The 25,585-nt window shown below is 50.9% G+C and overlaps 1 protein-coding gene across 1 annotated transcript in view; it reads left to right on the top strand.

Annotated features, from left to right (window-relative positions):
- FBXL18 (F-box and leucine rich repeat protein 18) overlaps positions 1-24,594 on the top strand; it is a 29,781-nt gene extending 5,187 nt beyond the window's left edge. The window contains exons 3-4 of the mRNA XM_033167088.1: positions 10-228; positions 24,391-24,594. Coding sequence (XP_033022979.1) covers positions 10-228; positions 24,391-24,547 — 376 coding nt within the window. The 3' untranslated portion in view covers positions 24,548-24,594. The remainder of the gene's footprint in view (positions 1-9; positions 229-24,390) is intronic.
- Positions 24,595-25,585: the final 991 nt, after the last annotated feature.

Here is a 25,585-nt window from a genome sequence, read left to right as displayed (position 1 = left end):
CCTTCGCAGGCTCGAGCAGCCCTACTTCAATGCCAACGCCCAGTTCTTCCAGGCCCTGAGCCACTGCTCGTCCCTCCAGCGCCTCTGCATCGTCTCCCGGAGCGGATCTCTGCAGCCGGACGCCGTGATGGCCTTCATGACCGCTTGCCTCGAGGTCATCATGTGCCACATGTTTACTGGGGAGTCTCTCACAGTTTGCAAAGCCTTGCAGCAGTCCTTGATAAAGAGGTGAGTTCAGGCAGGTGATGTGTTCAGACCGTACCGTTACTGTGGGCAGTCCTATGCTTTTGAGGCTAAAACAAGGAGCTCCAGGTTCTGCCTCCTTGCCTCCTTGGCATCATGGCTCAGAATGCAGAGTGAAGACATGTGAGGCTGGAAGTGCACTGAGTGACGGCGTAGGTGCATCCTCATTGCCTTGGCCTGAGCTGCTCTCAAAAGGGGACAAGAGTTATGCGCTGTGACACACCATCAAACGCTCCCCGGTCTTCAAAGCTTGGCAGGGCAACAGAGAACCTCCCGCAGGTTTGCGGGAGGGTGAGCAGAGCAGTGTTGTGGGCCTGCTTCCGCCCTCCGGCTGCTGGTTGACCATCTATTGCTGCCTCTCCCAAGCTGCCTCCCTCCAGATCGGCCCCAGCCAGCACCTATGCCCATCCTGGCTGGGGCTCCTGGGAGTTGTGGAATGGGCTCTGACTTGGGGCAGGCCGATGTCTCGGCTAAGTGGTTAGGAGAATAACTCAAGCATTTTTCTGTGTTGTTTTCCAGTATAGCTATACATGTGCATCATTATAGCTGGAAATGTCTGAATTTTACTTGGTTTTTCCTTGAAGTGACAACTTTCCAGCCCTGATGGCAAAGAGGGAAATTTGAAAATGGGCTGTAAGGTCCGTGGAGTACCGGTAGTTGCTCACGAGTAACCAGGCAAGACTCCGACCAGTCTTTTAGTAGGTTTCTTGTGCATACTATTTACAGTGCAGAGCTACAAGTTCATGTCTGTATCATGAATACGGGAGTGGCCCCTTCCGGCTGGGACCCCAACATAAGAGTTTCGGTATCCCAAATCTCCGCCTCCCCTCCTTGTGTTTCACCCCTCTGCGCACTTGGGGTGACCGAAATGGCGTGTTTCCCTCCTCGCCCGCTGAGCGAGGGGAGTGCAGGGTCTCTCCAACATCCCCAGAGCCTCTGCTCTCAAGCCCCTGAGCTGCCTGCCCCTCCCCACTGGAGACGTCGCTGCTTCCTCTGCGGGGAGAGGAGGTGCTGCTGGTCAGGTGGGGCCAGGGCTCTCTCTAGCATCCCGAGAGCCCTTCCACCACCCTGCGCTGAGCCGGGGACAGTTCCCTGACACATGCCTAGGTGTATAGCATCAGCTTAAGGCTCAGCTACCACCGCAGAAGATCATAACAGTGCTGGGCTTCCTACGTCATGGAGAGTTGCCATCTTGTAGATCTGCCCAGTTTCCTGATCTGTATTCTTGATCGTTCAATAGCTGAGTTCTGAGTGCGTTTACATGTATGCTAGTCACCTTGTGTGTGCTTTTTTGCTCGCTCCCCACCCCCCTCTTTACAATTTAAAGTTTTATAAGGAAACCATAATAGTTCCCCAGTACAAACTGCAACACTTTGGATTTGATCCCTGCTCATCCCAGTGGCGGAAGAGAAACGGCGTCTGCTATGAGAAGAAGGTGAAGTTTGCAGCCTTGACAGAGGAAATAGGGCTATGGCTTGATTTAAAAGACATCTTAGTTGAGTGAACTTCATTTATTGATTAAAAGCATTTGCAGAGTTTTGCATATAAAACCCACAGTATTTTTATAGGGGGAAGCAGGCCATGAAGGCCACGTGGTCAAATTTTGTGGGACCCGCTTCTCAGTAGACACACACAGAGGATTGTGCTGTTGCTTCTTAGATCAGAACAGGCTTGGATGATACGGGCATGTTGCACGGGGGGGGGGGGTGCATTCCCCATTCTCTTCCAAGATCACACTCGCCTTCTGTTTTTGCAAGTGCTTGGTTTTATTTAAAAACTTTCCCAGGTAACTGAAGGTGGCATTTTAATCTATTTACAGATTCACTGTTGAAAAGTTGCCGCCCTAGCAAGCTGTCATTGTAGGCTGCAATTTTTGGGACTGCAGTAACTCCTGTAGCATAGCTAGTAGACTGACCCCCCCATACCCAACTGCTTTGAAGTAAGCCCTGTTGAGTTCAGTAGGACTTACTCCCGGGTAAGTGTGTCGAAGATGGCAGCCGGAGCTGGGGACCAGGAAGGCCTTTCCTCTGCCGTGAATTCTGTCAGTGGCCGGAGGGTGAGAGGCTCAGCTCCACAGTGGCGGCAATATTGGGGTTGTGAGATCATTCCTGTAGTTGGTGTCTTGTCTTTTGGCCTTTCCAAACCCACAAGGCATCTTGTAACACGAAAAGCAGATGATGATGTAGCTGCTCAGCAAGTGTCTCCCGTGGCCGCTCTTGGCCAGTTTTTCAGCCTTTGTTGTTGTTTAGTCGTTTAGTCGTGCCCGCCTCTTCGTGACCCCATGGACCAGAGCATGCCAGGCACTCCTGTCTTCCACTGCCTCCCGCAGTTTTGTCAGACTTATGTTGGTCGCTTTGAGAACATTGTCCCACCATCTCGTCCTCTGTTGTCCCCTTCTCCTTGTGCCCTCCATCTTTCCCAACATCAGGGTCTTTTCCAAGGAGTCTTCTCTTCTTGGAGCTTCAGCTTCAGGATCTGTCCTTCCAGTGAGCACTCAGGGCTGATTTCTTTAAGAATGGATAGGTTTGATCTTCTTTCAGTCCATGGGACTCTCAAGAGTCTCCTCCAGCACCATAATTCAAAAGCATCAATTCTTCGACGATCAGCTTTCTTTAAGGTCCAGCTCTCACTTCCATACATCACTACTGGGAAAACCACGGCTTTAACTATACAAACCTTTGTTGGCAAGGTGATGTCTTTGCTTTTTCAGATGCTGTCTAGGTTTGCCATTGCTTTTCTCCCAAGAAGCAGGCGTCTTCTAATTTCGTGACTGCTGTAACCCTAACCCTAACCTTACCTTGCCAAATTAACATGCAGAGTTGTTGTAGGTTGAGGTGCGGCTCCAGATGTTGACGTACTCCAGCTCCCCCCGGCATTGCCAGTCATCCCCAGTGATGCTCCAACAACACCTGGAATCGCCTAACCTCATATGTAGTCTTGGTAACACCTGGAGGGCCACAGATTCCCCATCCCTTCCATTGAAGAATAGCTTCAGCCTTGAATTCACAGTGCTTTGAACCGTTAGGAAAAGTGCTGCACAACTTTGGAACTTTTCTATTACACCCAGAAAGAACTGTGGGGTGTCTTAAATCAGCTTCAGAGGAGACTTTTCTCTGCAGAGCTACTGCCTTCGTCACCATGCTGCTTTTGGCATTGCGGCTTTTGGGAAGACAGCCAAGACGTGGGCTGTTAAACTCCCCATGATGTCAGGGGTTTCTTTTCAACAGAACCCTCTCCTGTGTCTTAATTGAATTCATCTATGGGGATTTTTTCTCTCTCCCTCTAAGAACCAGAAATTCTTTCTGCAGTCTTATCGTTCTTTGCCTGTCCTAAAGCTCATAGCAGAGCTGATCTAAAATTTAATATCCTTTTTCCTGTGCTGGCTTATACTGCCCAGCAACCAGATTTTAGCTGTTTTCTTCCATTTCATGCAGACTTCTTTTCTTTAAAAAAAATTATTTACAGCACCAATACAAACAATACAACGATTCCCCTTTCAGCCTTACTTTATTCCCCTTCACTTTATGCCATTCTCTTATTAAAGAGGGAGAGAGAGCCCTGCTAGATCAAACCAATCTACCTTGCCCTGTATTCTGTCTCCCAAATGCAGCCACCCAGATCTCTCTGAGCTTTCAAAACTTCCAATGTTGGTGTCACACTTTTTAGACATGGATCATTTCGCGGCACAGTAATTCAGTTTTACTAGCAATCCGAAGGTTAAATGAATGCCTTTCCAGCCTGGGGAGCACGGGGGGCATTCGTGCGACACACTGCAGCCGACACACTAACGTGTCGTGACGCACAGTTTGGAAAGCCCTGCCCTAGGGAGCTCACGGACAGGGTGTGATGGTGATGCCAGCTGCCCTTGTGTGCGTTTGGTCTTCTGAGGCTTTGCAGACATCCTCCTCCTCCTCACCAGTACTAATTACAACACCAATTCTCCCTTGCTTGTGTTTCCAAAATGGCACCTCTTATTCGCAAGAAGCAGGTATCTGCAGCCTTCGGGGAACCCTCAGGTTTGCAGAAGTGTCAGAAATATTCAGGGGGCAAGGCCCTAAAGAGAGGGAAACGGCTCGCTTGCCCCCTTCCAAAGGTTCCTCCTTCTGTACTCTGATCAGCACCTGAAGCCTTGCATGAGACACAACTGGCAGCTCCCAGGGGCGGGGTCTTTTCTGCAGTGGCCTCCACCTTGGGCATTGCCCTTCCTGGTGAGATCTGCCAGGCCTTGGCACTGTGCTGTTAGGCAGTTGGATAGAACAAGGAAGGCGTTCAGCTGAGTCTTTGTTATGTCAGTGCTGCTCTAGGTAGTTGTTTTAGGAATTAATTTCATTTGTTGGTTGTTGTGTGTGTCAGTTTTCTGTAGTGCATGATGTGGGAATCAGGATACTGGACGAGGAAGGCCTTATGGTCTGAGCTGGTCGGACTCCTGCAGTGGTCCTGCCTCGCACTGACTTGGTGCCCTGACTGAGTCCTCGGAAGAGAGACCCCACAGGTCCTCAAGGACCTTGAGATGCAGGTGGTTGTCTTCCGGAACCTGTGCTGAGGTGTAAGGTTTGGGTGGTGGTTTCTCGTGAGTAACGAGGCAGCACTCCGTTCCTTCTATTTACAAATTTAATAGTGCAAATATGTACAGTGCAGAGCTCCAAAGTCCATGATCTGCTTAGTCAGTCCCAGATTCCGGAAGTGGTGCTCTTCGGGAGTGCCCCCAGCAAAAGAACTTTGGCACCCCAAACCTCCTCCTCCCCTCTTTGCGTTTCACCCCTCTACGCAACTGGGGCACCGGAAGCGTCGTGCCTTCCTCTCTGCCTGCCTGGCTAGGTGGGCGCTGGGGCTGTGTACCACACTCAAGCCCCCTCCTCGCCTGACTAGCTTCCTGCCTCTCCTCCCTGCTAGAGGACGTCCTGTTTTCCCCACTGGAGGTGTTGCTGCTGTCCCCGCGGTGCTGGGGCTCTCTGTATTTCCACAGCCCCTGCACCGCCCCACTGGGAACTGATGGTTCCCTGACATGAGGGTTCTCTTTGAGGGGTCCTCAGTCTGGCATGAGACCTTCTGAAGACCCTTGGAGCTGTCAGAGGAGAAAGTGGAGTCTTACACCAGCTCCCCAATAACCCTGCTGGCTCCAAGAGGGCCCAAGCCAAAGAGCAAAGGCATGGCGCATGTCCAGAGACCCAGAGTCCTTGCGCTGCTTGTGCGTAAGGGATCTACTCCCGAGTAAGCCATCCCTGGAACTCCTTTCCTACCAGCAGCTGGGGTTAGGGTGTGGCATAGAGGGCTCTTGATCCTTTTAGTTGCTGGAAACGCCACCGGTCTCTGGCTCCTTCTCCTTGCTGAACTCCCCGTGATACAGACCCTGGACTGTTTCCTGGCCTTGCTTCCGCATCCCGTTGTGAGCAGTGTTAGAAACTCAGATATATAAGCTAGGTGCCAAAGCCTCCTTACTTAAACCAGGGTTACAGTGGCCAAAATGGAATGCCTGGTTGCCATTTGGGGGCCAGACGGCTCGAAAGGAGCATTTTTCAATACAACTTGCTGGTTCCTGAATTTCGTTCTGATCGTGCAGATAAAATAGAGCGGATGGAATCCCACAGGATGTGTTGCTAGAGTGTGAAAACAGGCAAGATCCAGGGATCCCCAGGGATGCATCTCCAGGTGGGGGAGACCCCAGGAGCCTTCCGGGAGCCCGGGCATCTTCACTTGGTCGCAAGTGGCCGATAGCCAGGTGCAGAATGGTTCAGTGAGAGTCTGCTGCGCCTTGGGTCCCTCTCTCTTGGGTAAACGCTTTTACCTCCTTGGACAGAGGCCCTGGCTCTTCAGGGAGCCTCCTGGAGCGCAACCTCACAGACGCAGCCACGAAGCGAGCCTGAGAGCGTAGCGTTGCCCTGCCCACCTTCCTCCTGGATGCTTGAGGGGCTCTCCGTTAATTTCCCCCTAGATGGAGCTGTGGCTTCGTGTTAAAAGCTCCGTAACGCCTCTCCACCCGCCACCCCAACCCGCTAATGCTGCAGGGTAAGTATTTTTCACCAGCAGCAGCAGCAGCAGCAGCCCCTGTCTTCGCTCGTTCTCCACTGCAGAAGTCACGCCAAGCAAAGAATCCCAATGACTTGCGATAACGGCGCTTCTGCACGGTGCGTTGAGCACAAGTGTTTGCAGAGGCGGCCCTCTCCCCGCCCCCCCTGCCGAAGCTGCTGGGAGGTGGAGGGCGGCGCTAAAAGAAACGTTTGTGTTGCAGCAAGTGTCCTTTTGGACCCCCCCCCCCAAATACCTGTTTTATTCAGCGTAAGCTCTGCAGAGGCTTGTCTTTTCAAGGACAGGGTGTATGTGGGAGAAAGAGAGTGTGCAAGCTAGTTACACCCAGGAACAATTAGCAACTGCAGCAGGCATGCCTTGTAAGAAGCAGCTGATGCAGGAGAAGCCGGGGGGGGGGGGAGGTTGGCTCTGACATGCCGAACGCTGGCTGTGTGAGTGTCGACTCGCGGCAAGTCATACGTGCACATTCTGCAGAGAAGGGAAGGCAGGAGCTCTGAGCGCTGAGAGGGCAAGCGGAATCAGCAGTCCAAATGGCGTGCCCGGTTCGATTTAACAACCCGATCTCATTATCGAGACTTGCGCTTCATTCAGCATCAGCAGAAAGGGTGGCAGCCGGCGCGGACGACGAGGTTTTCTGTTGTAAATGGCAGGAGACCTGAAGGTGGGGCGGGGGGCCTGGCTGGCTGGTTGGGACTGGATGTGGACAAGCAGGAAGGTCTAGGAAGGGGGGGAGCTGTGGGGCTTGGAGAAAGGATAGGGAATTGGGAAGAGTGGGGTGTCAGAAGGATGTCATCAGAGCCCCTGTTGGAGCAGAGGAAAATATTTGTTTTTATTTGTTTTTGTTGTTATTTGTCTGGGAAAGATTTATAGGCTGCCTTTAAGAGCACGCTCTCTCAAGGCGGTTTCCATCATGAAATATTAAAAGCGCAGTATGACACAGTCTGAATTATCATGCACAAGTGAAGCCGTCAGGAGCAAAACACATTCCTGCTTCTCCCGGCCGAAAAAGCCCCACCTAAAACGAAGTCCCTATCCATGACCACAGACCCTCAGCAGAGAGGGGAGGCAACCTGTAGGATGATCTGCAGTCCTGGAGAATTTGCCTGAAATCCTGGAGAACCGCTGCCAGACAGTTTAGACAAGACTGATGCAAATGGTGACTCTGTCCCAGGCAGCTTCCTGTTCCTAAGGGAGGGAGGGAGGGAATGTATTTATCTCCATGCATTATTCTCCTGCACCTCTGTCAGATCCCTCCTCTGCCACCCTCTCTCCAAGCCCCAAACATCTTGGCCTTCCCTTATGAGAGAGGAAGAAAAACTTTCTCCATGCCTTGAATTTCCTTCGCATTCCTGCCCCATGGTGCGAAAGGTTTCCTTCAGTCCTGTTTTCAGGGATATTTATCCTCAGCTGGTGGATTGAGGCCAATCTTTCACATATTTAAACCAAGAGAGCGAAGAACCTCATTAACCTCACTGGAAATCAGATTCCACAACTTGCACTGGGATTTTAACCAGAGGGTAAACGAGTGTTCCTTGGCGTGACGGAAGCAAGAGAATCTGAGCCCAACCCCAGAGGGTTGCAGCCCAGCCCCATGATTCAGATAAACAAGGGCTGAAATCTCGCAAAGCCAGACCCAGTGTGCTTGCTCCAGGAACGTACTACACTCACAAGGCATACCCTCCAGGCTTTTGTGGTTTGCACATCACTTCCCTATTGCTGCCTGCCATCATTCCTTGCATTTGCTGGCCTGGCAACACACAACTGGTGTGTGTAAGAGAGAGAGGGAGAGACTTTGGGCTGTCTTGGGGCCTGTTTTGTACAGATTTGAGGAAATGTCAGCCAGCATAAACAGATCACTAAAGGAAGTTGGTCTTAGTACACTCCCAGGAGACTGAAGGGCTCCTTGCTTTGCTCTGTTGTGATTGGTCCCTTGTCCTGTGGAACTCACTCCCACAGGAGGCAGTGACAACCACCAACTCGGATGGCCTTGAAGAGAATTAGACAACTTCATGGAGGAGAGACCTATCGGTGGCTATCAGCCAGGATGGACGCGCTCTGTCTCCATATTTAGAGGCAGCAATGCTTCTGAAGACCAGTTGCTGGAAACTGCGGAGGGGAGAGTGAAACCCTTGTTCCCTACAGGCTTCTGTGAGGACAGGATGCTAATCCACCTCCTTGTGGTTTACACCAGGTCAGCCTATTTCTCTGCCTAGCCCACATATTGCCCACTCTGACCGGTAGAGGCTTTCCTGGGCTTCAGGCAGAGAAGAACCTTTCTCACCGCCTGCCAAACTGGAGATGCCGGACGCCGGACCTGGAAACTCCTGGCTGCAAAACCAGGTGCTCTGCCGTGGAGCCAGGTTCTCCCTGCTTGTGCTTGGCTCGCCTCCTGCTCTCCCGGGACTGGCCTGACCCTTCCTCTCTGAGCAATTATTCTGCCTTGCCCTCGGGTTGGATGCCTTGGGCAAGCCGCAGGGCCCTTCCGACTGCACAGCCATGTGGCTTTCCTTGCTCAGGAAAGGCCGAGGGAGGTGCTGGGTAAGAGCAGAGTGGAATTGCCTTCGGGTCTTTTCGCTTTCCCCTGACACAGCTGCCCCGCATGTGCCCAGCGCCATCTTTGGGGCTGCCCTGGTCTGAGTCCCAGCATGCTTGGCAAGCTCATTCTGCAGTTCCCCTGCATGCACACTGGAGAGAGAGAGAGATTACCGTATTTTTCGCTCCATAAGATGCACTTTTTTCCTCCTAAAAAGTAAGTGGAAATATCTGTGCGTCTTATGGAGCAAATGGTGGATCCTGGAGCCGAATTGCCCAGGGGCCAAAAGAGGATCATGCTTTTTATTTCACAAAGAGAAAAGGGGGTGTTGAAAGGACCCCGCTCAGCAGCTGATCAGCAAGAGATCGGGAGAGAGATAAGAGTCCTCGGCTCCCTTTCAGCCCCACCCTCCATTGTTGAATGTGCTGCAGAGGGAGGTTGTTTGTTTCCCCCGCGACATGTGACTAGCTGATTAGATTATCTGTCTGGAAACTGTGGAAATGGCTCCCTTTCCTTAAGAAGCTGTAGAAATGTGAGTTGAACCCCATAAAACAGGGCTTTTCCTCTTTGCTTTTCCCCCTTTGCAAAAAAGCTGAACAAATCTGAGCTGATCCTCAAAAAAACAGGGCTTTTCCCTTTGCAAAAAAGCTGTAAAACTTTGAGCTGGTCCTCAAAAAACAGGGCTTTTCCCTTTGTAAAAAAAGCTGCACAAATTTGAGCTGATCCTCAAAAAAACAAAAACAAAACAAAACAGGGCTTTTAGAGGAGGAAAACCAGAATTTTTTTTTTCTTGTTTCCTCCTCTAAAAACGAGGTGCACCCTATGGTCCGGTGCACGCTATGGAGCGAAAAATATGGTATTTTTGCCATGGCATCCGAGAACCCAAGGTGGAAAGCTGTCTGCTCTTGCCTCGGCAGAAGAAGCAAGACCTTCTGGTTTCCAGGCCCATCCCTGTCACTGATGAACTCTAGGATGGGCAAACTCCTGCTGCTTCCCGGTCTCTGTCAGAGTTGAGATATGGGAAGCTGCCAAAGGAGAGCCAAGAGCCTAGACCAGGGGTAGGCAACCTAAGGCCCGGGGGCCAGATGCAGTCCAATTGCCTTCTCAATCCGGCCCGTGGACAGTCCGGTGATCAGCCTGTTTTTACAAGAGTAGAATGTGTCCTTTTATTTAAAATGCATCTCTGGGGGCATAGGAATCTGTTCATTTTTTTTCTTTTCCAAAATATAGTCTGGCCCCCCACATGGTCCCCTGCTGAAAAAGGTTGCTGACCTCTGGCGTAGACGGTCTAACCAAGAATTGGAGGTGCTCAGAGCCCATAAGAAGGGCTTGCTGGATCAGGCCAATGGCCCATCTTTAGTCCAGCAGCCTGCTCTCCCTGTGGCCAACCAGATGCCCGTGGGAAACCTGCAAGCAGGATCCGAGCGCAAGAGCCACTCTCCCCTCCTGTGGCATTCCTGCCTTCAGTTGTGGAGACAGAGCATAGTCATCATGGCCAGTAGCCATCCATAGCCCCCTTCTCCTCCATGAATTGGTCCAGTCCTCTTTTAAAACCATCTAAGTTGGTGACCTGTTGTTATTGTCCATGGAGTTTTTGAGACAGCATCTCAAAAAGCGGAGACATTACCTTGTCGACAAAGATCCGTATAGTTAAAGCGATGGTTTTCCCAGTAGGGATGTGTGGAAGTGAGAGCTGGACCATCAAGAAGGCTGATCGCCGAAGAATTGATGCTTTTCAATTCTGGTGCTGGAGGAGACTCTTGAGAGTCCCATGGACTGCAAGAAGATCAGACCTATCCATTCCGAAGGAAATCAGCCCTGAGTGCTCACTAGAAGGACAGATCCTGAAGTTGAGGCTCCAGTACTTTGGCCACCTCATGAGAAGAGAAGACTCCCTGGAAAAGACCCTGATGTTGGGAAAAATTGAGGGCAGAAGGAGAAGGGGACGACAGAGGACGAGATGGTTGGACAGTGTTTTCGAAGCTACCAACATGAGTCCGACCAAACTGCGGGAGGCAGTGGAAGACAGGAGTGCCGGGCGTGCTCTGGTCCATGGGGTCACGAAGAGTCGGACACAACTAAACAACAACAAGTTGGTGACCATCACTGCCTCCTGTGGGAGGGAGTTCCACAGTTTACATGCTGCATGAAGAGCCTGGAGGTGAAGCTCAAGTTAGAGGAAGTCCTGACGTGGCCATGGGAGGCTTCTTTATACTGAGCCAGACCACTGGTCTACCTCACTCATTGTCCGCACCAGCCTTCCAGATGTTTTGGAGTACAACTCCCATCAGCCCCAGCCAGAAGGTTGACCCTCCAGGGTGAGATCTTTCTCAGCCTTACTGGGAAACACCAGAGATTGGACCTGGGATCTCATGCATACAAAGCGGGCTGTTCTACCACGGAGTGATGGTCCTTCTCCAAAGGAAGGGGGAACTCTTTGCAGCCCAGGGAGATGCACTGCCCAGTAGCCGAGCGCAGCACTGAGTTTGCCCACTCCAGCCATGGCAGTCTCTTGAGAGAGCTCTAGAAGCAGGACAAAGCAAGAGTAGACGGATCGTGCCTCTGGGGCAGGTGCAGAGTGCAGTTCCTCCATTGCTGGGTCAGTTTCAAATCCAGTGAAAGGCAGTTCCATCATGGAAATGCCAGTTTCTGGAAGCCACAGGAAGGGAGGAAGATCTCTTGCACTCAAATCCTGCTTGGGGCACCTGGTTGGTCACAGTGAGAACAGGATGCTGGACTAGATGGGCCTGGTCCAGAAGGCTCTGCTTATGTGCTTACGTTTTCTAGGCATGCAGGCTCTGCCCCTTACTTAGCCTTTGCAATGTGGGCACACTCTGGCCTCTGGAGCCAAGAGGAGAGGCTTCCTCCCTCCTCCCCAGGTTCTCTCCTAGCTCCATCTCCTTCGCCTCGCCTTCGGCAGCTCTTCCCTCCCCTCGCTGCTCCTGTGATCGCATCCTTAAAATATTTATCTTCTCTCTTCTGTCCCCCACTCCCTTTAATTGTCGTTTAGTCAAGCTGTAAATATTTAATTCTTATCTCTCTCCCCCACCCCCACCCCGAGAGGGCCCTGCAGCTCCTTAAGCATCGCCATCCTCTCCTCCTCTTCTCTGAAAAGCCCCCTCTTGTCCTGCAGCCACTTTCTAGGGAAGCGTGTGCAAGTCGGGCTTTTATTCCATGGCATTCGGCCTTGGACGCCAGAGCGCAGGTGTGAGAGTCTCTGGATTTGCCTCTTCTCTGCAGAGCCTGGGGAGAACCGGATAGTGGGATTGCTCTCACGCAAAACATGTCCCGGGACTTGTGCGTTCCTCGCTGCTTGCTCCTGAGTAGGTCCGAGTGGGGCTGCAGCTGAAGTCAGCGGGCATCTGGGCCCCTGGAAGCATTTGCTGGAGTTGGCGGGTGGTTGGTGGCAGGCAGCAAGGGGTCCGTGCTCACTTCCTGGGAGTCTTGTTAGTTCTGTGCTCTTTGCTGACTGTTCTCGGGGCACCTGAGCCACCAGGGGACTTGCCAGAAGTCATGCCAGAAGTCAAGAGTCTAAGCAGGCAGGGGGGGGGGGAGAGGCAAGTCCAGGGTCAAGCTTGGCAGAGGCAGGGAGCAGGCAGTGCCCAGAGCCTAGGCATCGCTCCAGCCGCTCTTTTGGGGGAATTTTGAGTGGGAATTGATGGAGCCACACCCCAGCTGATTCCCCCCCCTTCCTGGAGGTCTCCTTGAGAGGAGGGTCTTACTCCTGAGGCATCCTTGCCTGGAGAGCACTTCTCGAGATGGACTGCATTTCTACCTGGCATTTACAGTGCCAGTCCTCCCTCAGGCTTGGGGACCTGCCCAGCCTCATTGTCAGGGGCTCGCCCTCAGTGTGGGAAGAAGGGTGGATTTGATTTAAATCAAACTGATTTAAATCTCGATTTAAACCACGATTTAAAACACTAGTCAGTAAGGCTCAGGGCCGATTTAAATTTAAAAAAATCCGATTTAAATTTTAAAAAATCTGATTTAAATCAGATTTTTTTTAATTTAAATCAGATTTTTTTGATTTAAATTGGATTTTTTTGATTTAAATCGGATTTTTTTTAAATTTAAATCAGCCCTGAGCCTTACTGACTAGTGATTTAAATCAGTTTGATTTAAATCAAATCCACCCTGGTGGGAAGCCCCTCCTGAGCCTTGCTGCAGGATCCCAGCTCCTCAGCCCTGGACGAAGCCTGGCGGGGCTTGGTGTGAGTCCCACGGCTGAAACCTGACACTGTGCCTGTGGTCTTAGGGATGTTGTCGGACTCCTCCTCCCATCACCCCTGCTCCCTGTCCACTTTGGCTGGTGCCGATGAGAGTTGGGGTCCAGCAGTGTCCAGAGGGAGGCAGGTTTCCAATCCCTTTTCTATCCAGTGGCAGGCCTTGCGCCGGTTCTTTTTGGAACACGCGTGCCTTGTGTTCGGTGAAACAAGTATTGTGTGTGTGTTTTTAAGGGCGGTGGTGGGGAGATGAAAGGAGGATGGGGAGGCCGGCAGTTTGGGGGTGCAGCATCAGCCTCGGTGGCCCCCCCCAACAACCAGCTTCCCAGGCGGAGAGAAACTGTGGCACATCTTGCATCATCGGCGCAAGGACTCTGGACTCACCTGATTCCCAGGGCCAAGAGGATTCTGGGGCGCAGCGCAGCCTTCCCAGCGCAGCCGGCTGTTCTGTTCTCACCCAGGGAGCAGGGAAAGGATCCTGGTCCGCCAGGCTTGCGGCTGCAGCTCCGTGGGGCCTGAGAGCAGAGCATCTGCCTTGCAGGCGGGAGGACCCGGGTTCAATCCCCGACCAGGTAGGGCCGGGAGAGACACTCTGCCTGAAGCCCCAGAAGTTTAGGCAGGGCTGCACTAGGTGGACGATAGGTTTTTGTAAGGCAGCCGCATCTTGGGTTCTTCCAGTGTAAACATTTAAAACTTATTTCTCTGCTGTGCCCCCCTTTCCCTTGCCTGCCTCCCTGACCTTGAGAAGGCTCCTGCCCTCCTCCTCCTCCTCCTCCTCCTCCTCCTGGGTTGCTGCTTGCTTGCTTGCCGTGGGGCCTGCGGCTGCCAAATCCCTCTTTGGTAGCCTAAGCATGTCTGCTGGCTGGGTCCCCGCCTCCGATTGCGGAAGGCTTAATGTATCGCTGGCGTAGTGAATCATTTAAGATCTCGTTCCAGCTTTCATTGTCTGTTTGGCTTCCTGCTCTCTTGGAACCCTCGAGTGAGCCTGTCACTTTGAATTAATAATAAAGGCCGGGGGGGGGGATGGGGTTGCGGGGGGGGGGCGCCTCCTCCTTGGCTTGCGTTACTCGAGAGCGCGGACGGGCACTTGTTGAAATGCGGCTGCTGGGGGTGGGGTGGGGGGCCGGTACTTGCTACCTTCCACTTTCAGTTGTGGGTAGGGGGCTACACACACACACACACACACAGCGCAGGTTGTTAGGCAGTCGAAGGGCCTTGCAGAGGATTCATCTGCCTTATTTAATTCGCTTGGCTCATTTATTTATTTTTTTTATTTTTACCCCGCCGCTTATCTCCAAATTGCTCCAGGGTGGTGTAAGGGGTTCACCGCTCACTCCAGAATACAGCCGCAATGGGGGGTGGGGTGGGGAGAACTGTGCATAATTTGAGATTTCGACAAGGCCTGGAGCCTCCAGACACTTTTTATACCATTTGGCATTCCTTTATTACACGCACTACGGAACAGTCATGCCCATGATACGCCTCGCCACAAGCCTGGCAGGTCTGGAACGACGCCTGACAATCGGATAGCGCGAACATCCTTCACTTGGACTTTGTTATTTTGACCCACGTGTGACGGCGCTCATTCTGTGTGCCTATTTCCGGGTTGTTATTACCGGTATTATTATCATCATCTTATTATGTATTAAATTTGTAAACCGCCCTTCATCCGTAGATCATGAAAATACAAGATTTAAAAATAAATAAACAAATGCATAATAAAAACAGGAGCAGAGCAAATTTCATATTTTAGTTTTCATTTGTTGTTATAACTGTCCTCTTGTGTTTTACGTAAATTGAAATCGAAACATTTTACAAGAAAAAAAACACAAAGTATGCACGGTTCTCCCCCTCCTCATTCAGTCCCCACAACAACCCTGTGAGGTACGTTAGGCTGAGAGAGGCAGTGACTGGCCCAAGGCCACCCCTCATGGCCAAGTGGGGATTTGAACCCTGGTCTCTCCCAGGTCCTAGGCGACCAACTAAGTTTGTTCTTGGTATGAGCTTTCGTGTGCATGCACACTTCTTCAGATACACTGAAACGGAAATCACCAGACCCTTAAATATAGTGAGGGAGTGGGAAGGGGTATTACTCAGAAGGGTGGTGGGAATGGGTGATCAGCTGACAGGTGTGGAAAACATGTATTTTATTTTGTTTTGACTATGGCAGACCAACACGGCTACCTACCTGTAACAGGTCCTAGGCTGGCACTCAAACCACTTCACCACCGAGGGCTTATCTATTCAGGTGTGTGTCTAAAGCAGGCATAGGCAAACTCGGCCCTCCAGCTGTTTTGGGACTACAACTCCCATCATCCCTAGCTAACAGGACCGGTGGTTAGGGATGATGGGAATTGTAGTCCCAATACAGCTGGAGGGCCGAGTTTGCCTATGCCTGGTCTAGAGCTCCTGTATTCCTCCTGCTTTCGTGTGTGGCCCTTGTCGTCATCTCTGGAGGAACGCAAGGTGCCTGCCTCTAGCAGGGCAAAGCATTTGCTGGAGAGGGTGAGGGGGGGCGGTTAAAGAGCCCCCCCTGGTTCCATCCCTCATCCACTGCTCCAGTTTAAAGGACTGCGGAAGTGAGTGGCGGCTGCAGCTCCCTTGACTGGAAGGCTTCTCCAGAAGGTATAGCACCCCCTTGCTCTGTGCATATTCATGTGCAGTGTTGTGGCAGAGGGTTGCCACGATCTGCATTCCAACCCCAGTTTGGCCGTGGTGCGCAGCAGCTCATTGGGGGCCAGTCTTGTGTGCATGGAGCCTGGCCTACCCAGTGGGGTGGCTTTGAGGATAAACTGCAAAGTTGCAGGGGGAAAGCCGTGTGCATCTCTTGCAAGAAGGGCAGTCGGGTAGCTTTTTTAAGGAAAACCCTCCAATTTCACACTGGTGCACAGAAACCCAGATTCTGCAATCCATGCATTGAAGCTGCATTTCGGGTTTTTGCAAATACTTTTGACCAAGACTGTGGCGGACAACTGGAAGTGTTTCAGAGGGCGACCTCTGCCGTTTGTACCGGATTGGTTTTGGTTGATGTGATCTGAGGGCCCAGACAAGCTGCGTGAAGAAGTGCAGTATTTGTTTTTAAATGCGTGTCATGCGCCTTGAAGGAGGTGTTGCTGCGCCCCCACCTTAACAGGACCTCCCTGGACCCAGAGCATCAAACAGCTTGAGAGGACGGGGCAGTCCGGCTTCAGGTATGCTTTGAAGAGACAATGTCTGGATCCATTGCAGCAGTCTGGCTTAAGGCAATGAAACTGCCTTAGTTGCCCTGCTTGATGGCATTTGTCGGAAGTGAGATAGTTAGAGAGCGGCCCTGCCCGTTCTTCTTGACCTTTCAGCGGCTTTTGATTCCATTGACTATGGCGTCCTCTTGGAGCAGCTCAAGGGGTTTGGGGTTTGTGCTTCTGTGGTCCTCCCCCCCACCATCAGGGCTGTTCTCTTCCAGTAGATATGGGAAGCCACTTCTGGATGCCATGGGAGCTTTTCCGTGGTGTCCCACAGAATTCCTTCTTGCTCCCCACGCTATTTAACATCTACATGAAGCCGTCACCAGGAGATTTGGAGTTAGGGGTCACCCATATGAAGATGACACCCAGCTCTGTCTGTCTGTCTCTGTGTTCCATCTGAATCCGGAGAGGCGGCTGAGGTGATGAACAGATGCTTGGAGGCAGTGATGGGCTGGACATGGGCCAGCAGATGGAAACTGAAAAGAAGAGGAGGAGTTTGGATTTAATATCCTGTTTTATCACTACCCAAAGAAGTCTCAAAGTGGCTAACATTCTCCTTTCCCTTCCTCCCCCTCAACAAACACTCTGTGAGGTGAGTGGGGCTGAGAGACTTCAAAGAAGTTTGACTAGCCCAAGGTCACCCAGCAGCTGCATGTGGAGGAGCGGAGATGCGAACCTGGTTCCCCAGATTACGAGTCTACCGCTCTTAACCACTACACCAGACAGAGACAGAGGTGTTACGTGCTCCAGGTTATCGAGTCCAGGAGGTGGGAAGGTAACAGTTCTGGCTGGGGTTTCACTCGGTTTGTATCATGCCAGGGGGCGGTGATACTCCTGGATCCAACAGTTTCCAGGTGCCGCTGGTTCTCCAGCTGTGGCCGCTTTGGGGCAGAGATGACTTGGCTATGGTTCGCCCCAGACTTCCAGACTGGATTATTGCAGCGCGCTCTGTGTGGGGCTGCCCTTGAAGACAACCGCCTCCTTCCCTGCAGACCTCCTTGGATGTTAAGATCGGCAGAGGGGAGTCCGTCTTGGTAATTCAGAAGTTTGGGGGGGGGTGCAATCTGGGATGCTTACTTAAGCCTGCAGCCTTGCCAGGCCTCTCAGTCTGCTCGCGGGTGTTTCTGAGCCCTTTGCACATGGCGTCCACCGGTTAGCAAGCTTTTCTCCACAACCGTTGCATGGAGCGTGTTGCGAAAGTGATGCAGATGCCTTTGACAAACCCCCAACAGGAACGAGAGACCGAAACTTGCTGCGGTTCTCAGAGCACTGTATACAGGTGAAACTCCAAAAAATTAGAATATCGTGGAAAGGTTCATTTCTTTCACTAATTCAGCTTAAAAGGTGAAACTAATATATGAGATAGACTCATGACATGCAAAGCGAGATATGTCAAGCCTTTATTTGTTATAATTGTGATGATTATGGCGTAGCTGATGAGAACCCCAAATTCACAATTTCAACTTCGGGGTTTTCATCAGCTGCACGCCATAATCATCACAATTATAACAAGCAAAGGCTTGACATATATCTCGCTTTGCATGTCATGAGTCTTATCTCACATATTAAACTCCAGTAGCTAATGAAAACAATTGCTTACATAAATGGACTCTAATTTTTCGAGTTTCACCTGTATGTGCTGTCCTCAAAAACATGCTAAGGGCACTTCCAAATCCCCACCTTCCTCCTGTTAGCTTCTCTGTGGGCAGCCCAAAGCTCCCACCCTCTGCCATACGCTCTGGGGGTGATATTTTGGATGGTGCTAGTTGCAGGACACAGTGGGCATTTGATGGTTCCTCTCTCCCCCTCTCTTTCTGAAGCCTGGGTCAGGGCAGCCCATTCCTCTGCGCCCGGGAGCTTTGCCGCGGCACCCTGTTTTTGTTAACGTTCACCACTCTGTATGCAGGAGGGGGAAGGCAGAACAAGAGGCATCAACCGTCGTCGTAATGTGTTTCCCAAGTAGAAATTAAGCTTAATTGGCCAATTATTGAAATAACTTCTTAATTTGCGGAAGATGTTGGAAAACAACTTCTCAGTCTGTTTGAGCTTGTGGCAGCGCCCGGCCTTGAGATTGGATAAGGCTGCTCTGGCTGCTTCCCTTTGATCCTTGCCACCCCCAGCTGCCCGCTCCCGTTTTCCTTTTTTAGGAAGTGGCTTCTTGGGTATCATTCTTGGCGCACGTCCAATGCCATCTATTCTGAGACCGCAAAGCTTTCTGAATGTAAGAATTCACCTCGGCAGCCTAGCTCACTGTCGGATGGGAGTTGTGGGAGGAGAGAGAAAGAAGGAAAGAAAGAACGAAAGAAAGAAAGAGAGAGAACAATGCACTTTTGCATCCACAGAGGCCGGCCTGCAGCTGTGGGCTTTCAGGTGTGCCCAGGTGGCAGCTCCCCATGCTGGAGGCTTGGCACCTGTGTGCCAAACACGTGTCGTATCTGGTCATCTCTGCACCCGGGGCTGGCTCCCATTTCTCTGCCCCCTGTTACCCAGAAGCAGCACAGGGATGAGCTAAGCGTGGTTGTCGTGCTTGGAAGATCCACTTCAGTTTCTTGACCAGCTGGGCTGATCTTGTTGGTTTGGGCAATGTGCACGTTTACGTTTGTCCTTGTATCTTTTAGTGGTGTCTGTTCTTTCTGCTGTTTGTCGATAAATCACTTGATAGAGAGAATCCTTGGAAAGGATTTTAACCGGTGCTTGTCACCTGGCTAGGGAAATTGGTCAGTTTGATTGCATGAGCTTTTAGTTGACTCTGGGGGCCAGAAAGGAGGGTATCCTGGAGTAATAAGGTTCGGGAGAATCTGAACCCACTTGTGTCGCTTGGAACTCTTGTGATATTAATCTATTGCATTTGATTTGGGTATGGAAATCTGTTCCTATATGTTTAGTTCTAGATATATATTTATAAGGCAGATTAGACAAATTTGTGGTGGATGAGGCTACCTGCTATGATGGCTTGGCTTTGCCTCCACGGCTGGAGGCAGCAATGCTTCTGAGTACCAGTTGCTGGAAACCACAGGAGGGGAGAGTGGCTCTTGTGCCCAGGACCTGCTTGATCCCCAGCATCTCCAGGTAGGTTTGGAAAACCTTCTCTCTCTTTGGCGATCTCTTGTAGCCGAGTAAGATTGTCTTCCATGAACACGGTCTTGACAGTGAGTCCATAAGTGACTGTGGAGGCCAGTTCTGGATCCACACGTCCTTCCACTGTGGGGGGCATTGGTTTCCAGGCGGGAGTTGATCCCGGTGAGGGTTTGCCAAGTGTGCCTTCCTCTTAGCACGTTTCTCCCTTTTCTCCTGAGTTTGAGTGTCTTCAAAGCCCATGACACCTTTGGTAGAGGCTGTTCTCCAACTGGAGCGCTCGCAGGCCAGTGTTTTCCAATTGTTGGTGTTTATACTACATTTTTAAAGATTTGCCTTTAGACAGTCTTTAAACCTCTTTTGTTGACCACCAGAATTACGCTTTCCATTTTTAAGTTTGGAATAGAGTAGTTGCTTTGGAAGACAATAGTCAGGCATCTGCACAACAGGACCAGTCCAACGAAGATGATTTCACTGATTTGGAGGTCTTTAAGCAGAGGCTTGACAGCCATCTGTCAGGAATGCTTTGATGGTGTTTCCTGCTTGGCAGGGGGTTGGACTGGATGGCCCTTGGGGTCTCTTCCAACTCTAGGATTCTATGTTGAAGAATCATTGCTTCGACACTGGTGATCTTTGCTTCTTCCAGTACACTGGCATTAGTTCCCATGTCTTCCCAAGTGGTATGTAAAAATTTTCAGAGGCACCGTTGGTGGGATCTTTCGAGGAGTTGGAGATGGCGTTTATAAGTGGTCCACGTTTCACAAGCGTACAGTAAGGTTTGGAAAATACTCCCTATCTGATAAGATAGTCCTCATCCGTGTGGGAAGGTAGACCAACTGGGAGAAAGAAAACTCTGATCCTAAACTTCCACTGCCTTGCAGGACATCCTGTGGAACGCCCTCCCATCAGATGCCAAAGAAATAAACAACGATATGGCATTTAGAAGACATCTGAAGGCAGCCCTGTTTAGGAAAGTTTTTAATGACTGATGTTTTAATGTATTTTTAATCTTTTGTTGGAAGCCGCCCAGAGTGGCTGGGGAAATCCAGCCAGATGGGCAGGGTAGAAATATATTATTATTATTATTATTATTATTATTATTATTATTATTATTAATTATTTGGGAGAAGCAAAGGCTAAGGAGTAAGCCCTACACAAATCTGGAGTGGAGTCCCTAAGGCGGTTGAATGGCACATTGCATGCCTCCCTCTGGTGCTAAACAAATGGCTGTGCTTTCCTTTGCACCCCATTGGCGAGGCCGAGAGGGGGGCTCTTTTTGGCTGGGCAGCCCAGGACCTCCAGACACACGGCCCAGGCTTGTGCCCCAGGGAGGCCACTTTGTGGCTGCTGCAAACACAGCTGTTTGACTTCACCTCTCCGTTGTCTCTTGAGACAAGACGGGTGCCAACAGAAGCTGGATACTTTTGTGGATTAGGACATTCCTTCAGTTTTAGGCCTTGTACTTGTTGAAGGTGATATGATCGTGTTCTCCTCTTTACCCAATAAAGACAAATAGTCACTGCGTATAGAAAACTACTGTATTAAGGGAGAAGGCTGGGCTAGAAGTTTTGTCTCTGCCATGCTACATGTCTGTAAGCAGCAGACATTTTGGTACAAAGAACCTTCCCCCTGATATTCATAAACATGAGTTTGTTGAATATGTTTAATGAATCTGGCATATTTATCAGTGCTTGTGGCCATCTGTCAAGGATTCTTTTGTTGTGATTCCTGCATTGCAGGGGGTTGGACTAGATGGCCCTTGGGGATCCCTTCCAACGGTACAACTCTGTGATTCTAAGTCTCTGTTTTTCTTCTGTCTGTATATTGATTTTTGTCCTTTACTCTTCCCGTGAGCTGCTTTGAGAGCAATTGTGCATGTAAGTAAAAGAACAGAGGTGAAAATGAAACGGAAGCGACTCCTTGAAAGCATGCTATGAACGAAGGAGCAGGCCTTGGGAGCTGGCGTTTCCGGGCTCCTGTCAGCTCTGTATTTCCGAGCAAGTTTATGGTATCTTTTGGCCATTGTTATTCTGTGTGCATTAATCCCGAGTAACGGCACAGCTGGGTTCTGTCCTTGCAGTCACCGAGTCGGATTTGAGAGAGTCCTCATTCCGCACCCTGCCAGGCGCCGCGGCAGAGTAGAAATAAACCACCTCCTTGCCTTGGGTTAAGGTGGGCATGGAATTTAAAGAGTGGCGAGCGTACCTTTTTTGGAGACCATTGAGCAGAACTGCCTGTGACCCTCCCATTGGTGGCTATGGGGTGGGCAAGGACAGCTCCCCACATAACAGGGCGAGTACCAGTATGGGCAGGAATATTTCCAGGTATGCCAGGTGTGGACATCCTGCACTTGCGGCCCTGTGGTCAAATGTCCACCTCCACACCTCTGGGGGCTCACCTTTTTTGAGCCAAGGGGCAGCCGTGTCTCCCAGTTGTCCGCAAACTGGGGGTGGAAAACGTCGTCTTCCCCCGCAACCCGAGCTTTTGATGGCCCCTGTTGCAGCGGAGTGACCTGCTCTCAGAGGAGGAGGCTGTCCGCCGTGTCCCTGCGTGAGCAGCTCCTCCGAACGCGCCTCTGTTCTGAGCAGGCAGTTTCCCCTTTCTGCCGCGTTCCCCGAGAGCCACCCTTTTGCAGAGCCGCACACGTCCCCAGGATTGATTTTGGGAGGGAGAAGGAACGTGCAGCCAGCTCTCCTGGGGTTTCCAAAGTGCGGAGTTCAAGGAGCGAACCCTGGGCAAGGGCGAAAGGGTGCTGGGCCCCCTCAATTGATTCTGTGGCCTCAGCTGAAGGCTCTGCTTGTCCCCACTTTCTTCCCTTCCCGCGCAGAGACAGACGTGACCCGCACTTCTCCCCTCCGGCAATCAATGCCAAATATTTTAACTTGCTCTGTGCGTGCGTGCGTGCGCTCCCTCCCTCCCTCCCTCCCCGGTTTCCCAGCATGCCTTATCTCCACCCTCCTGCTGTGTGTCCTATTGCCTCCCTATGTGGCTATCATCATACAGGGCTTTCTGCCTAAGCCAGCTTTAAATGATTTCTCCCTCCACCCCTTTTGGTAAACATTGTGTATGGGGGGGCTTAGCTGCAGCAGCCCTTTTCTCTGCAATTACAGCCCTGCTGGCGCAGTCCTTTCTCTCCGTGCATTAATTCCACTTCCAAAGTCCAGGGGAGGGGAGATTTATGGTGGTCTACTTTTTTTCCTTTTTTTCCCAATGCAGCAAAATTAGCGGCGTGGCAGAAAATCAAGGACAGGAGGTATTAAGAGTTGTGGAAGCGAGCCAGAGTTGGGGGGCAGTGAATGAAGTGTCCGGGGGTGGGGGAGCCACAAGCCGAGGCCAGGATCCAAGCAAAGAGGCAACGGCTGAGAGGTTGAGCCCTGGCTTTCTATGCTTTAGGAGCGGATGCGTTCTCTGTGTATGGGTCCGTCTGCAGCCCCACTTGGAGCCGCGGCTCTTGCAATGAAGCCACAGGGAGGGCTCCTCCGAGGGAGGGAGGCCGCTTCTTATTTCACAGGTTCTAGGAGGAGGTTGGGGAACCTGTGGCCCTCTAGATCTGGTCCGGCCCCTAATCGCACCTGTCATTCTAGCCAATTCTATATAGTCAAATAATTTATCTTGCCATTCTTTTTTTGTCGGTATTATTTCCCCCCTGGCATGAGTTTGGCCAAACTGCGGGAGGCAGTGGAGGATAGGGGTGCCTGGCGTGCTCTGGTCCATGGGGTCATGAAGAGTCGGACATGACTGAACGACTGAACAACAAAATTATTCCCCCCCCCCCATTTTTGGCAATTAATATTCTCGCAGCCACTGCGGCGTAAAGAAGTATTTTCTTATTTTCCCTCGTTATATCATTATATACCAAGCAGAGGGCCTTCTTGGTGGTTGCGCCCGCCCTGTGGAACGCCCTCCCATCAGAGGTCAAGGGAATAAACAACTACCTGACATTCAGAAAATACCTGAAGGCAGCCCTGTTTAGGGAAGTTTTTAATCTGTGATATTTTAAATGTATTTTTATATTTGATAGAATCCCCCCAGAGTGGCTGGGGAGACCCAGACAGATGGGCGGGGTACAAATTATTATTATTATTATTATTATTATAATTATTATTATTATTATTATTATTATTATTATTATTATCATCATCATCATCATCATCATCATCATCATCATCTATATCCAATATTCCCAGTGGAAAAGCTTCTGTTTTCATAGCAAAATTTTGTCCGAACATTTTCTTTAGCTCTTCATATACCTTTAATTTTATCACATGTCCACCACATATGCAGAAGCGCCCCCTCTACTTGGCTGCACCTCCAACATAATTTTTATTTTATTTTTATTTTTTTAAAAATACATTTTACATACCGGTATTTTGGTTGGTGTTAAATACCATTTGCAAAACACCTTTATCAAATTTTCTTTTACCGCCTCACAAGCCATAAATTTCCCGCCAGGAAGCGCTTCTTATATGTTGAGGGTCCCATTCCCTCGGGGGTGGTTTTGTCAAAGGGTTCCAGGGTGGGCACTGCCAGCGCTCTCACTCAGGGACACCCCCCCCCCCCGGCTTCCATTTCCACCATGCCTGTCTCAGATCGGAATTCCAAATCCTAGGCAGGTTTAATCAGAAGCATGATTTTCTGGGCTTGACGGAGAAACTGCGAAATAAATACCCAGGGGGTGATTTCTTAGCATGAATAATAATAATAATAATAATAATAATAATAATAATAATAATAATTTATTATTTATTATTTGTACCCCGCCCATCTGGCTGGGTCTCCCCAGCCACTCTGGGCGGCTTCCACCAAACATTAAAATACATTTAAAATATCACAGTTTAAAAACTTCCCTAAACAGGGCTAAACAGGGCTGCCAACGCTCTTCTGGAAAGCAAGTGAAAGCGATTCCTTTCTGACCAAGGAAGGGAGATGGGGGGTGGCTTTGGGGAGCGTTGGGGGCCCCATGTCACGTAATGTGGCTGTTCTCCCGTTCTGTGGACACTTGATGCCCGCCCCGGCTCCCTTTCCTTCCGCCCTGACCCCCTAACCTCTTCTGTGTCTGGTTTAGCTTTCAGGCCAGCCGGCCCGCCTTGAACGTTGTGGTTTTCCCTCTCCTGCACGAGGACTTGACGGAGGTCATCCGGGACGTCCCCATGATGCACTTAGACGAAATCACCTTGTTCAAAAGCCGGGTGGCCGAGGAGCCGCCCAACCTGTGGGGGTGATGGCGTCGCCAGCGCCGCAGCGGAGCGGGAGGCTGGGCACGAGTGCGAAACAGCTGCTGCCGCCGCCGCTACTTCTCCTTGGCCAGGAGGTCCGGCCCTTGAGCCTGGCGGGGCCACCGCATTCCAGTGTTCTGCAACTCGGATGCCGCTTCGAGGGCGAGCTTGCCAGGGTGCCAGGCAGGCCTTGCGTATCCCGTTTGGGCAAAATTTGCCCCTGAAGAAAAATCTTAATATTTATTGGTTTTAATTTCCAGCCCGCCCCGCCACCCCTGAGGGACTCAGGGTGGGCCACAAAGAGCTGGTGATTCCTTGCTATTTAATCCATGAATTCTCACGCAGCTTTAAATGTAGTTAAAGGTGAGAGGAATTTAACTTGAAAGAATGTGCTCCCTTTTCTCCCTCCTCCTGTCAATTATTCTCGGAGACTGTTGGCTCTTGTGCTTTTGGGGGGGGGTCTTCACTTGAATGTCTTAAGGGACTTTGTAAGTTGACGCAGAGAGTGGATGTGCCTGAGCTTTTATTTATTTACTTGGGGGGGGGGATTTTGGTGTGCATTTGTCGTACAGCTGATCCTGCCCTCTTATTTTGAGGGGGGATAGTTTGTGCCGCTAGGACCTGCTGTGCTGGGTACAATTCCAGCTTCAAGCTTTTTAGCCAGAGACACCTGGGATGTTTCTACACTTGCCTGCTGGGGTGCAGCCAGTTGCCAGGTCAGAGTGTCCTCCAGGTTTTGTATCCATCTTAAATAAAAATACCCCAGGAAGCTGTTGAGTCACACAAAATTTACAGGATTTCTGCGTCTTCTGGTGGAAGCCTCCTGCTTCCCCTCTCCAGCTCACTGTTCCGTTTCAAGCATGGCTGCTATGTGGCAGGAAGTTCTCCTGCACAAGTCCCAATGAAATGAACGGGTGCTGTGCAGGAACACTCCTAGGTCGCCGCACAGGTCACCCTCATTTAGCTGGGAGCTGCCCTGAAATGCCCACAGCGCAATGTCTTGTGTCGTTTGGCTTTTACAACCTTTTAGCCATTTAAGAAAAG

Source organism: Lacerta agilis, chromosome 13, assembly GCF_009819535.1.
Source record: "Lacerta agilis isolate rLacAgi1 chromosome 13, rLacAgi1.pri, whole genome shotgun sequence".
In the NCBI taxonomy this organism is placed as follows: Eukaryota; Metazoa; Chordata; class Lepidosauria; order Squamata; family Lacertidae; genus Lacerta; species Lacerta agilis.
The sequence above is the reverse complement of the archived record's forward strand: the minus strand, read 5'-3'. Positions and strand labels throughout refer to the sequence as shown.